This window comes from Protopterus annectens, chromosome 4.part0, assembly GCF_019279795.1.
Source record: "Protopterus annectens isolate FY-2018-M chromosome 4.part0, PAN1.0, whole genome shotgun sequence".
In the NCBI taxonomy this organism is placed as follows: Eukaryota; Metazoa; Chordata; order Ceratodontiformes; family Protopteridae; genus Protopterus; species Protopterus annectens.
Genome location: NC_056733.1, coordinates 835,260,783 through 835,272,627, shown reverse-complemented (window position 1 = coordinate 835,272,627; position 11,845 = coordinate 835,260,783). Strand labels below are relative to the sequence as shown.

The 11,845-nt window shown below is 41.1% G+C and overlaps 1 protein-coding gene across 1 annotated transcript in view; it reads right to left on the bottom strand.

The window, feature by feature from the left end:
• The window catches only part of LOC122800350 (cell division control protein 45 homolog), a 35,777-nt gene extending 24,137 nt beyond the window's left edge, over positions 1 to 11,640 (bottom strand). Inside the window, exons 1-3 of the mRNA XM_044069799.1 lie at positions 11,547 to 11,640; positions 9,784 to 9,945; positions 5,879 to 6,017 (exon numbers count right to left, since the gene is read on the bottom strand). Coding sequence (XP_043925734.1) covers positions 5,879 to 6,017; positions 9,784 to 9,945; positions 11,547 to 11,608 — 363 coding nt within the window. The 5' untranslated portion in view covers positions 11,609 to 11,640. The remainder of the gene's footprint in view (positions 1 to 5,878; positions 6,018 to 9,783; positions 9,946 to 11,546) is intronic.
• Positions 11,641 to 11,845: the final 205 nt, after the last annotated feature.

Sequence of the window (11,845 nt, the reverse complement as noted above, 5' to 3'; positions counted from 1 at the left end):
ATATACACACACACACACACACACACACACACATATATATATATATATATATATATATATATATATATATATATATATATACACACACACACACACATTGGGCTGAATCCACCAACAAAGGTCCTTTTTGCAAGACTCAGTTATGAGAATATGAGGATAGAGGCAGTTGTTGAAGAGACCACTGGGAAAAAAGTAGCCATTGAAGAACTTGCATATGGAATCTGGTTAGTGGAACTAGATTTATGGTAGAGGCCATGATCCCCAAGAGTTTCAGCACCGTCTTTGCCTTGACCTTTTGTAGAGGAAGTAAGCCATAAATCTGTTGTCTGAGGTTTTGAATTCTGTCTGCAGGGAGACGAGCCATCATGGCGACTGTGTCCATTTTTGCACCTATACAAGTCACAAACTGAGAGGGCGACAAGGCAGACTTTTCCCAATTTATCATAATCCTTAGCTGGGTACAGAGCTGGATGGTTGAATCCCTGGCTTGTAGGAGCAGGTGGCTGGTGGTGGCAGTCAGGAGTCAGTCATCCAGGTACGGAAACACTTGGAATCCACAATGCCTCAGGTGAGCTGTCACTACCGCCATGCATTTGGTGAACACCCTGGGGGCTGTGGTGAGACCAAAGGACAGAGCACGAAATTGGTAATGACTGGCTCCCAGCTGGAAGCGTAGATGACTCCTCGATGCTCTGTCCATTTCTATGTGGTAGTACGCATCTTGGGAGGTCTATGGAGCACATCCAATTGTCTTTTCCTAACAGAGTATAAACTGCAGCGCTACCATTCGGAACTTGGCCTTCTTTACAGATTTGTTTAGTTTGCTGAGGTCCAAAATGGGTCTCCAGTCGCCTGTTCATTTTGGCACTAAAAAGAATCTGGAGTAAGTTCCGAATCCTATCTGTTCTGCAGGGACGATTTGGATGACTCTCTCTGAAAGCAACATTTGAACTTTTATAGTTGCTTGATCCCTGTAATTGGGTGGAACATCTGGGATCTTCTTTTTTCCACCCCACACCCCCAAGAAGTGTATGGAGTATCCTCTGGTGATTATTCTTTGTACCCACTTGTCTTGGGTGATGTTGAGCCCGGCTTCTGGATACAAAGATAAGCGACTCCCGACTAGCTCCAGAGAAGCGCATCCAGGCCCCACATCAGGAGCTCTGACAGGGACGGCCTTGAAAGGAATCGCGGCCACCCTGGTTTTTCGAATCCCTCCCCCTCTAGGGTGGTCTACCATTAGCTCCTCCTCCTCCTCTGCCTCTGAAGGAGGAATTACCTTGTATGCCCAGGAAAAATCTCTGGGACTCCTTGAACCACATTATAGAATACAACGCCCCATTTGGTATGTACCTCTCAAGACACCTGCAACAACTGGAAAGGCCGCAGAAATACCTCACTAAAAGAATCACCTCTCTGACCCTTGGGATAAAGTCTAGAAGGGATGGTAAAATGTACTCAAGACAGCAGAGAGAGTTTTCCCTTCCTGTTCGCACCTGGTGAGTGTATCTTTTACCTTTGGTCCAAACAGAGAAGAGCAAAAGGGGGCGTTGGTAAAGGTAGATTTGAAGGGCTCTGCAAAATTACATAAGTGCATCAAGGAGTTTCTCCTAAGGGAAACTCCTGAACCCGCTGTCCTACTCGCTCCATCCGCTGCATAAGAGATCAGCCTCATGGAGGAGTTCACGGTGGAGTTTAAGGTAGACAACTGAGTAGTAACTTTCTCTGAAATTCCTTCAGTTGATGTACCTTGAAGAGCATCTCCTAGCTCCTTCAGGAGATCTCTCTGAAGCCTAGTAAAATGTGAGATAGTTCAGTGATCGAAGAGTAAAAGCCGCTGAAGAGAAGATATGCTTCCCATATCTATCCATCGTTCCAGACTCCTTGTTCGGTGGATGGAGAGATGTAGAAGTCTCCGCTAGTTCCTTCTTAGTGGCTGCCGCCATCACCATGGCATCTACAGGCACACCCTTGGTCAAGAACTCTTTCTCTTTAGGGTCAGAAAGAAACTTATTGGGTCTTCTGGGGACTGGTTCCACGGCATCAGAAGTTTCCCATACCTTTCAACTAACTAGATCCATGAGTTCATCAAAAGGTGGTGACACCCAACAGGCTGAAGGTTGAGACCTGAAAGCCTTCAGATACACTGACTCCTCATCAGAAGGGGTAACAGTGGGCCAGCCGCCTCTCTGCTTCAGGATCTCTAAGATGTCTACAAACGAGATATCAGAGTACGACATGGGGGACCCTTCTGACTCCTTGAGGTCAGTGTCTGAGGTGATGGACTCATCCGGGGAGTTTACATGCTTCCTCTTGCATGTCCCCCTTCCGGGGGGGGGCTCCTCAGTAGGGTATTCTGGGGAGGTCTCGGAAGACTGGAGGCCACCCCAACGGGGGCTCCTGAGGCTGCGTGTCTCTGCTGTCAAGGGAGAGAGAGGGTGCTATGACAGAGGTAGGTGCTTGAGTGGGAAGAGTATCGGCACCCTTGTGCAGAGCTGATGACCGCGACAGCATGCTCATCATCTCGAATGCAGGTGTCTCTGGCTCCAAAGACATCCCAGGTTCTGAGGAAACAGAGGTAACCCTCGGCTCCAAAGCAATCGGCTCCAAAATGGATGTAGGGTCTGAGCTCAACCTAGCCGATGCACCGAGAGGTAGACGCGGCACTGAAGAGGTTCGGGTCCAAGTGTCCATGTTGGGGCCAACTGGTGAGCTTCAGCTCCTAGACACCAAGGACGGCACCAAAGGTGTCGGAGCGGAACTCTGCTGTGAGACAGCCACAAGGGGAGCTGGAACCGAGGGTTCCACAACAAGCAGCACCGAAATCTCCGGCTCCGAAGGACCAACACGGCTCGGAGGAACCACAACAGGGAGAATGGTCTTAGATGGCTCCGGCACCGACTGGGTCAGAGCCAACAACAAAAGACTTCAAAAGTCTAAGCACTACTCTCTCTACATCCTCTTCCGAAAGGATCTTGAGGATCTTTATGACAGGGTAGGCGACCTAGATCTCTGTAAACTGGGAGATCGTAAGGTTGGGGAGACCGGCAATAGCTCTCTGGACTGGCTCCAATGCAATTTCTCAGCAGTCTGCTCCGAAAGACTTGGGGCAGACACTGCAGTGTCAACATCTATGACCTCGACCGGCTCAGAGGACAGTGGAGCCGAAGAGGTAGAAGGCTTATCCAATTTTAAAGTTTTCTGAGGAGGTTCAGTCAAAATAGTCGGCGCAGGAGAATGTCTCTTGGCCGACATGGCCTTCTCTTTCTTTGATAAGTGAGACTTGGAGGATGAAGAGCTGGCTAAGTCCTCCTCGAATGAAGGCTTAAGGAGACCTTTCAGTATTAACTTCTTTCTTTCCTGGAGAACTCTGGAGCTGAAGGAGTGACAAAAAGAACAAGTTTCCTGTAGATGAATGGCTCCGAGGCAGTAAACGCAATTACTGTTCCCATCAGTAATCGACATTTTTTGGGAGCACTTAAGGCACTTTTTAAAACCTAAATGTTTATGATCTTTGGATTCCTTCAACATGACTATAAAAGGAAGTTCTAAGAAACAGAAGAGAGAACAAGGTCCTCTTTACTTAAACAAACCTCGCCCTTTACAAAACTACACACAAAATACTACGAGGACTAGGTCTTCTAACTTAAACGGGCCTAGCTCTGTTGTGGAAAAGAGTCAAAAGGTTAAACAGAGGACTAGGTCCTCTAACTTAAACAGACCTAGCTGAGGAAACAGGAAGAAGCTAAGTCAGAAAAAAACAGAAATAGTAAATCTTAAACAGTGACTAATGGAAAACGACACTGCACACAATATACTATTAAAATCTAGACCAAAAAAACAAGGTCCTAAGCGAAACGGGGACCTACGATAATAGGAACTATGTCAAAACTAGCACACACAAGGATACCATACAGAACAAAAACAGGCCTAGAACGGCCAACAAGTTCTCAACACTATGTAAATTTAGCAAAAGCACAATACTATTAACTACGTATGAAAAACAATCACTAAGACTAAGTAAACTAAGCTATCTTATGTGAAGAAATATCAATAAAGCTACAATAATAATGATATGCAACTTAGCCACGGCCAAGCAAGAAGCACTTCTGAACTCGTAGAAGCGGCAAACGAGATCTGGGGTTTTTTACTAGTGCACTATGGGATACCCATCTTGCCACAAGCCAACTAAGAGACTTCGAGCTTTGTAATAGGCCAAGTCGGCGCAGAGGATCGGCTCCGAACACACGTAAGAATGAAGGTGAGATAGGACTACAGAACATCCTTATTTCTCTACTCATTAAATCTTAGCTTACTCTGCTGAACGCTTTCTCTGCATCAAGAAAAAACAACAGTTGTATTTTATTATATTCTCCTTCCTCTTGGATCATCACTGTTCTATTAATATTGTCAAATGTTTGCCTCCTCTCCACAAGACCAAATTGATCCATATCAATTTTGGCAATAACTTTGACTTTCATTTTGGTATTACAAAACTATTTATAATAGTGATTTAAAATTGAAATGGACCTATATGAAGATAGGTCTTTACAGTCTTTAGGCATTACAGCCACCACAGCTTTTTCCACCCAGGATGTTGGTGCTTCCCATCCTTTTAAAATGCTGCTAAACAAAACTTTCCAGATAGTTAACACCCCAAGATTTCAAACTTCCACAGGAATACCATCTATTCTTAGAGACTTTCCCACAGATTGATTATAAGTCACCACTTTTATCTCATCCCCTCCTATCTTAACTGTTAGTTGTTGAGCCTCATCTAACTCTTAACATTGGCATATTTAAGTCTTTCATAAATATTTTCCTGTGTTTTTTTTTCTTGGTTTCCACATTCCTCCGCTTTATACAAGTTTTCATAACATTTCTGAAATATCTCATCCCTCTGCATGATTTCTGTTAATTTAATTTATTTATTTTGCATAGGATTCCTAAGTTTAGTAACAACCCGTTTTTTTTTTTGTTCTCTGGAGTTACTATCAAAATCAGTCGTTTAACAGCAATCTTTCTAAATTCGTGTATATTATCCAGATATTCCCTTATTTTCTCTTTAGTGCTCTGTATTTGTGCCTCAACAATATTTATTGCTATGCATATAAAAGAGCAGAGGCAAAATAGCAAGACTGACTTTGTTTCTAATTTTAAACTTGTATAAGTATCTCAATTTTTCCAGCTTAATTAATGTCTATAATATGCAAGATATCACAACAGTTTGGAGGTGGCTAATAAAACTAAAATAAAAAAAAGTCAGTTGATCCAAATATAAAAACAAAACACAGCCTGAGTAGGTTTAGCTTAAAGTAAAAATCTAGAATGTAAAAAAGACCAGATGGACTTTAAAGGAATTATATGAAATAAGGTCTTTATTGGGGCCATTCATTCACAAAGCTCCTGAACAGATCCCCATAAGGTCCATAGGGTCATAGCCTGACCCAAAAGTCAGGTTCTCATCATCCTTAAGACTGGCTCCTAAACCCACATATAAGCCAGCCAAGTACACTAAACCAAACAGACATACAAGATGCAATGCAAACACTGACTAAAGAGCAATTAAATCAAATCTAAGAGGCAAAATGCCACCCTCAGCAGCATTCTGGGGTCAGATACCCTAGCTGCGGCTGTAACTACTTTAGCTGGATGCATTAAAGCAAAGCTCCAGTTATCCACAACAGAAAGGCTTACAGCAAATGAATCCTGATGGCACTAAAGCATTAACCAGTCAGGCCAGATTGCCATCCATTTGTATAAGCACTTGTCACAGGACGTAGATACAATATTCTGTCAGTTAACTTTCTCATCCCAGGAGTGTGCATCGACTTAAAACCACTCACAGATATGACAACAGCAACAAGTACATACTGACCTCCATTAAGTAGCAGTAGAGGAAAGGTCCCTGGGAAATGATCAGGTTGGTACAGATACAGCTTGCCACAGTCTGCTGAATTGCACATAGTTGCTTCTTTGCCAGTTCCAGTCCCTGTCGAAGCTTATCAAGGTTACTCCTACATAACCAAGTGATAGATTGCATTAATAAAACTGTTTTCCCATCATGCATTAATAAAACTGTTTTCCCAACATGCATTAATAAAACTGTTTTCCCAACACATTCTATCAGGATCAAATAAGTTTGCATGGATGAAATAGAAAGACAGTGATGGTTACAGCAGAAGAGACAAATTATTAAAAGGAAATATTTATAAACCATGCAACAACAGGCGAGGCGGAAGCATTACAGAACTTGCAAAAAAAAAAGAAAGCCACCAAGGACAACAGAAAACACTGCAATTTTTGCAGCATAACTTTATATAATTTTAAAGCCTGCTTTGCTTAGGAGAAAAGAAAAGCTACAAAGAGCTACTGCCTCACACTCAAATCTGTAATGCAGTTTGTAGCCCAAACGGGATACACAACTACCACTCATAGCAAACCCCAACATGTGATATTACTTGTTTATTATACCCAAGTATACTTACGTAACTTACCATATACATCTGCTGGTTAAGAAATGAAGTGCCTTATTTTACATACAGCTCTTAAAATCAAAAATTGGAGGTGGCCAAGACATGCAAGTACTATCAAAATAAAAATCATACTTGACAACTGGACTATTAAGGACAAGATGACTTTTGGATACATTTTTCTTCACAGACCAAGCTTCACCTCCAGGAGAGGAAGAAATATTGGAGACTACCTAGAAAAATCTGGGCCCCTGTCCACAACAGATGAAGATACATACCCATACAATAACCCACCGTGCTCATACTGCTGCTACATGACCCCAAAAGAGCAGCTTTTACTGTCCTAACAACCAAAAGGAATTTACCTCCTCCATCAAGGGTAACTGCAATGCCAAAGTGGTTGTGTACAGGGCACAATGCTCCAAATGCAAAATCTTCTACGTCGGGAAGACTGCCAACAAATTAAAGATGAGAATAGGGAGATGCGTCCAGTATCTCAGCCTTTCAAACCCTCTTATAGTGCTTGCAAAGCACAACACAGGACACAGCAAGTTTGAATTCCACATTCTGGACCATGTCCCCAAGATTCCTTTAAATGGCAGCTTTAATGATGTACTGGAGAAAGAGCTGATTTGGCAGGTTTGACTGATGGCCAGGAAGAAACCAGGACTTAATACCACACAATCCATCATCTTGATTCTTAACCTCAGAAAATGACCACAGTAAATACCACTGAAAAGAGTCCCAGGATTTTCAGCTATCTCTTATGATCAGCATGATGGACATGGAGGTAGAGATAGTTTTGTTTTTGTCATGGCTCCCACTACTTTTTAGCTCTCTTAGGACTGGACTGTCAAGAGTTTTTTTTCCATTTGCTTGTTGTGTATTATTCCTAATAAGGGCTAATGGAGGTTTTACTTTTCATTCAGTAGGACAGCTCTCTTCTTACAGTTGGACTTTGCTTCACGTAACTGTTCTGAGGCTTCTCTGTTTTCATCCACTTGTTTTTCGAGGGAACTGTTTCAGTTAAGTCCTCATATGGTTTTTTAAGGGTATTTTTACTATTTAAGTTTCTAATTATTTACTAACATTTTTTAGCATCCCTGATGAATACCGAAAGCACTACAAATATTTAGCGCAGAGCATTTACAGGTTTACATAATATGTAAACAAAGAGTTGTTTCCTATAGATTTGATTGACTTAACTGTTACTATTACACAACAAATCAAAGGACAGGACATCAAGTATGGGTTTACATAATATTTAAATGAAGTTCTTTCCTATAGGTTTGTTTGGTTTAACTGTTACAAAACAAACAAAAACAAGGGGCAGACACCATCTTAATGTCGCATTTGACTGGAATAAAGGTTCCAGGCCCTCTACACACACGCACCTTGATTAGTTATCCGTCACTGACACTCCCATACACTTGGCAATAAAAACCCTGTTTTCAACACTGTTATTTCAGAACCACTAAGTAGCGCTTGGATGCTATCAAAGTCTTCTTGAACTGAAGTATGCCTGCAGAGTTTTATTGGATGGAGTGCGTCTTCCTGATGTCATCTGAACATCTGGCTTCGGAGTACCTGACGTGTGACCAACCCACATGCTGCTTGTTTAATTTTGCTCATACCTGAACTGAGAATTAAGGTTTCAGTTGCTTGTTTTAGTTATACCTGAAGTGAGATTTAAGGAGCATATTCTACCTAATTACTTGACTGCATGCATATGCTGATTTTGCTCTAAACATTTTTCTGGTGCCTTTGTTGCATGTTTTAGCAAATTAAATATTTTGAAACATGATTTGCACACGGTATTCACACAGGGGTACTTATTTTGAGTTGGAATATTTAGCCAAAACAGACTGTGGCTTTTGGAACCCATGCTTTGGCTCTTTCTTCTAGTTCCACGATCTGGACACTAGGATTTGGTACTGCTTGTTACCCCTAGGATACAGCTCTTAAATGGCATTGGATAAACATGCTTTGTTCAATACCTTCAGTGTTACTCATGACGTGCATGCATAGCTTTTATAATGGTGTTTAATTGTTTGTGTCTTTCGGCTTTTCCCGGTTAGGGGTCGCCACAGCGGAACTCCGGACCGCTAATGATTGGTAGTTGATTTTTACGTGCCGAGTTACCAGCCCTGACGCACAACCTTCAACGAAGGTACGCCCATTCACGCATGTCTCCACGCAGAAGACGCTCTAGCTGTGAATCGAACTGGACAGCGTCTTACTGTGAGGCGACAACGCTACCGCAGCACCACCACCGCAAAACTGCCTAAAAAATACCCTTCTTTTATAGGAAAAGATGGGTTTTAACTTTGTTTAGGCATTACAGACCAGAGAAAGAAGTACTAAAGGTCTAGATGACAAACACTACTGGGGTCTTTTTGGATAGAGTTGTGCAGGCCTGCCTTCACTTAGGCAGTAGTATACAATAAGCTCAAGGGAAGTGCACAGTGGTTTCATAGAATAAGCAGGCAAACAGGATAGTGCATGCCGACAGCTCACTAAATGGGCAAACAAAGGAAAATGCAGACATGAAAATCTAATGAGCAATAAATGAGATTACTCCCACCTTGAAGAAGAAAATAAATGAAGGTCTATATAGTCAGAAAAATAATACTTTCTTACACAAATTGCAACAAAGTGGTTCCACAATAAAACATTTCAAGGAATGGTGGTCTCTTCTCAGATACTTAAACTTTCATGCCATGTTTCCTCTCAAAGTCCATTAGAGGATACAAGGCTCATTACTGCTCCACTTAATGGGTGCTAATTGTCTGAGATATGCTCCCTCCAAAGCATGGAAAAAGACCTTATTCTTGCATACGACAGCAGTCAATATGTTCCATTTAATGTTCAACATATTCAGGTTCTACGGTCTACAATAGTAGTCTTTTCTCTGCCATTCTATGTATGCATTTACATGCGATTTTATCTTATCCTGGCTTTTGCTCAATTTAATTTGTTTGCAACATTCCAGTGCCATGTCAAAATGATACACAGAATCCACCCAAGCCCAATAATGTGCCAAACGTTTCACAGTTTCAGACGAACATAATGCCACCTGGGGACTGAATCTTAATTGACCGACTACAAAGAAGAAATGGAAGTTGATTGCACCAGATGTGACCAATAACCTCAACAAAAATAAGACGTTGCAGGGAAGACAAAGAAAACCATGACAATGACAAGCCTACACAGACTAATGCATCTATTGCTGCTGTTAGCTAAAAGAGGTGGTAACAAGTTTGTACAGAGCAATTATACAGCATGTACATCCAAATCTACAGATCATCACCTTGACAAAGAGTCCAGGGCCCTAATGAAACTGTCTGTTGTACTCTCCTCTTTCTCTGTGTTCTCCAGAAGAGCTGTGGCTGCATATACAACATCACCAGCAAGGAACTTATTCTTAAATCCAAACTGCACGCAAAATGTCTGCACACGAATATCTTTCAATCTGTCAAAAAAAAAAAACACAAAGGTTACAGCTGTTTTTCACACATGGAAAATACAGTGAAATGTCAGGAAAAGCAAAGGGGTTACAATCACCTTTTGAAACCAAAACTCTACAGTAGTACATAGAGTTCAGCACTTAATCATAAGGACAGGAAGAATATGCCATCTTCATGGCTTAATTCCAATGGGAAGAACACTGACCTAACCAGACACACTGCTGGTTTCTTCCACTTTCAAAAAAACCAGAAGGCAATGAATTGCCATCCTTTAATGAAAACTGTTTTGCAAAACTTCTCTCTGGATTTATAGCACAATATCCTCATGAAACATTTTAATGTGTAGTGTTGAAAGTCCTCAGGGGCTTTGTTTCAAAGCAGACATTCACACACATACATACACAAACACACATAAAAGAAAGGCAATGCAAAAGGCACTAAGGAATTTAAAGTGAGTTTCAGCTGCATTTGCATTACCTAGCAAAACAATACAATCAAATAGCTTCCACGGTACAGTAACACCAAAGGTGAAAACTTCTACAGAGATTCTATAATTCCATCTCTCCTCTGATAACTGTGGAGCCAAGAAAAGTAAGAATGCATGTAATACCTGCATGCAAATTGTGTTACGTAAACCCTACAGCTATAATTACAATGACACAACAGCCCTGTTGAACTTCAAAGTATCACTGTAATACCTCTGAAAGATACTAATGCAGCAACCTCTCAGTGTGTTCCATGAGGAGTAAAGAAATAACTTTTGAGAAGGTAAACAAATTCATTGCACATCTTTAGCTAGATTCTGAGGGAGGCTTGCATGTAGCATAAGTTGTGCACAAAACAGTCATACCATTAATGAAAGGTATAGGTTCATAGGTACTAGGCTATTAATCTGTGAAGATCTTAAGAAGCCTAGCCCTACATTCCTGTGGTGGGTTTTACCCTAATATTTTGAATATGAATAACTCAGAGGCAGGCAGAACAGGGATATGTTGGGACATTTCCTTGTTGCCCCTATCCATGATGGACATAGGTACTAAACCGGGAATTTAGTTCATCCAGTTCCATAATGGGAAATTAACAGGGGGGCAAACAATTGCTCAGAAAATCAGCTACACACCTGTGTTTAGTATATATGAAGCTATTCTGGTAGTTTTTCCCCTTCTTATGGGTTATTTTGGGATGATAAACCAGGTAAACCCACAGGAGTACCCAGTGCCTTTTATAGGCAGATCAAGAAAGGGAAAAGAAGAAATTTAAGTTGCACGCTCATCACCAGCATAAGGTCTTAAAGTCATGTGGCAATTCCAGATTGAAATAAAATGTGTATAGTTTTCTGACACCATGATCACTTGCTAAGAAATTATTAGTAGGGCAGCTTCCCAGAAAGCTGACTTAAAGAATTAATAAAATGAATTACAAACAATAATCTTGTCATACAGAATGTTCTGAAAGAACTGAACACAACAACACATTTCTCCCGTGATTTAAGAAATATATTATATCCTTCCTATTAACTGGTACAGTAAATGTACTACTGCAACTCCTAAGGCAAATTGCTGCAGTACTGAAATAAAGATGTCAAAATGAAATAGAAAAATGCTACCCAAATTTGTTCGAAGATTCGTCAATCATTTCTCGCAGGTTTTCTTTCAGTGAGATGTCCATCGAGCTAAACTTCTGTCTCACCTGTTTAAGAGGCATGCTGCAATAAAAATCAAAGTTTTTTTTAACACCATTCATAGTTACAAAGAGCTATCCGCATAAAATATACAGAGAAATAATTAATTCCTGGGAACAGAAAGGATTTGTTTGTTGGATTCAATGTATCAAAGAACTAAAAGTTCTGGATATGCAAACAATAGAAACGACATACAAATTCCACAACAAGACTGGCTAACTATG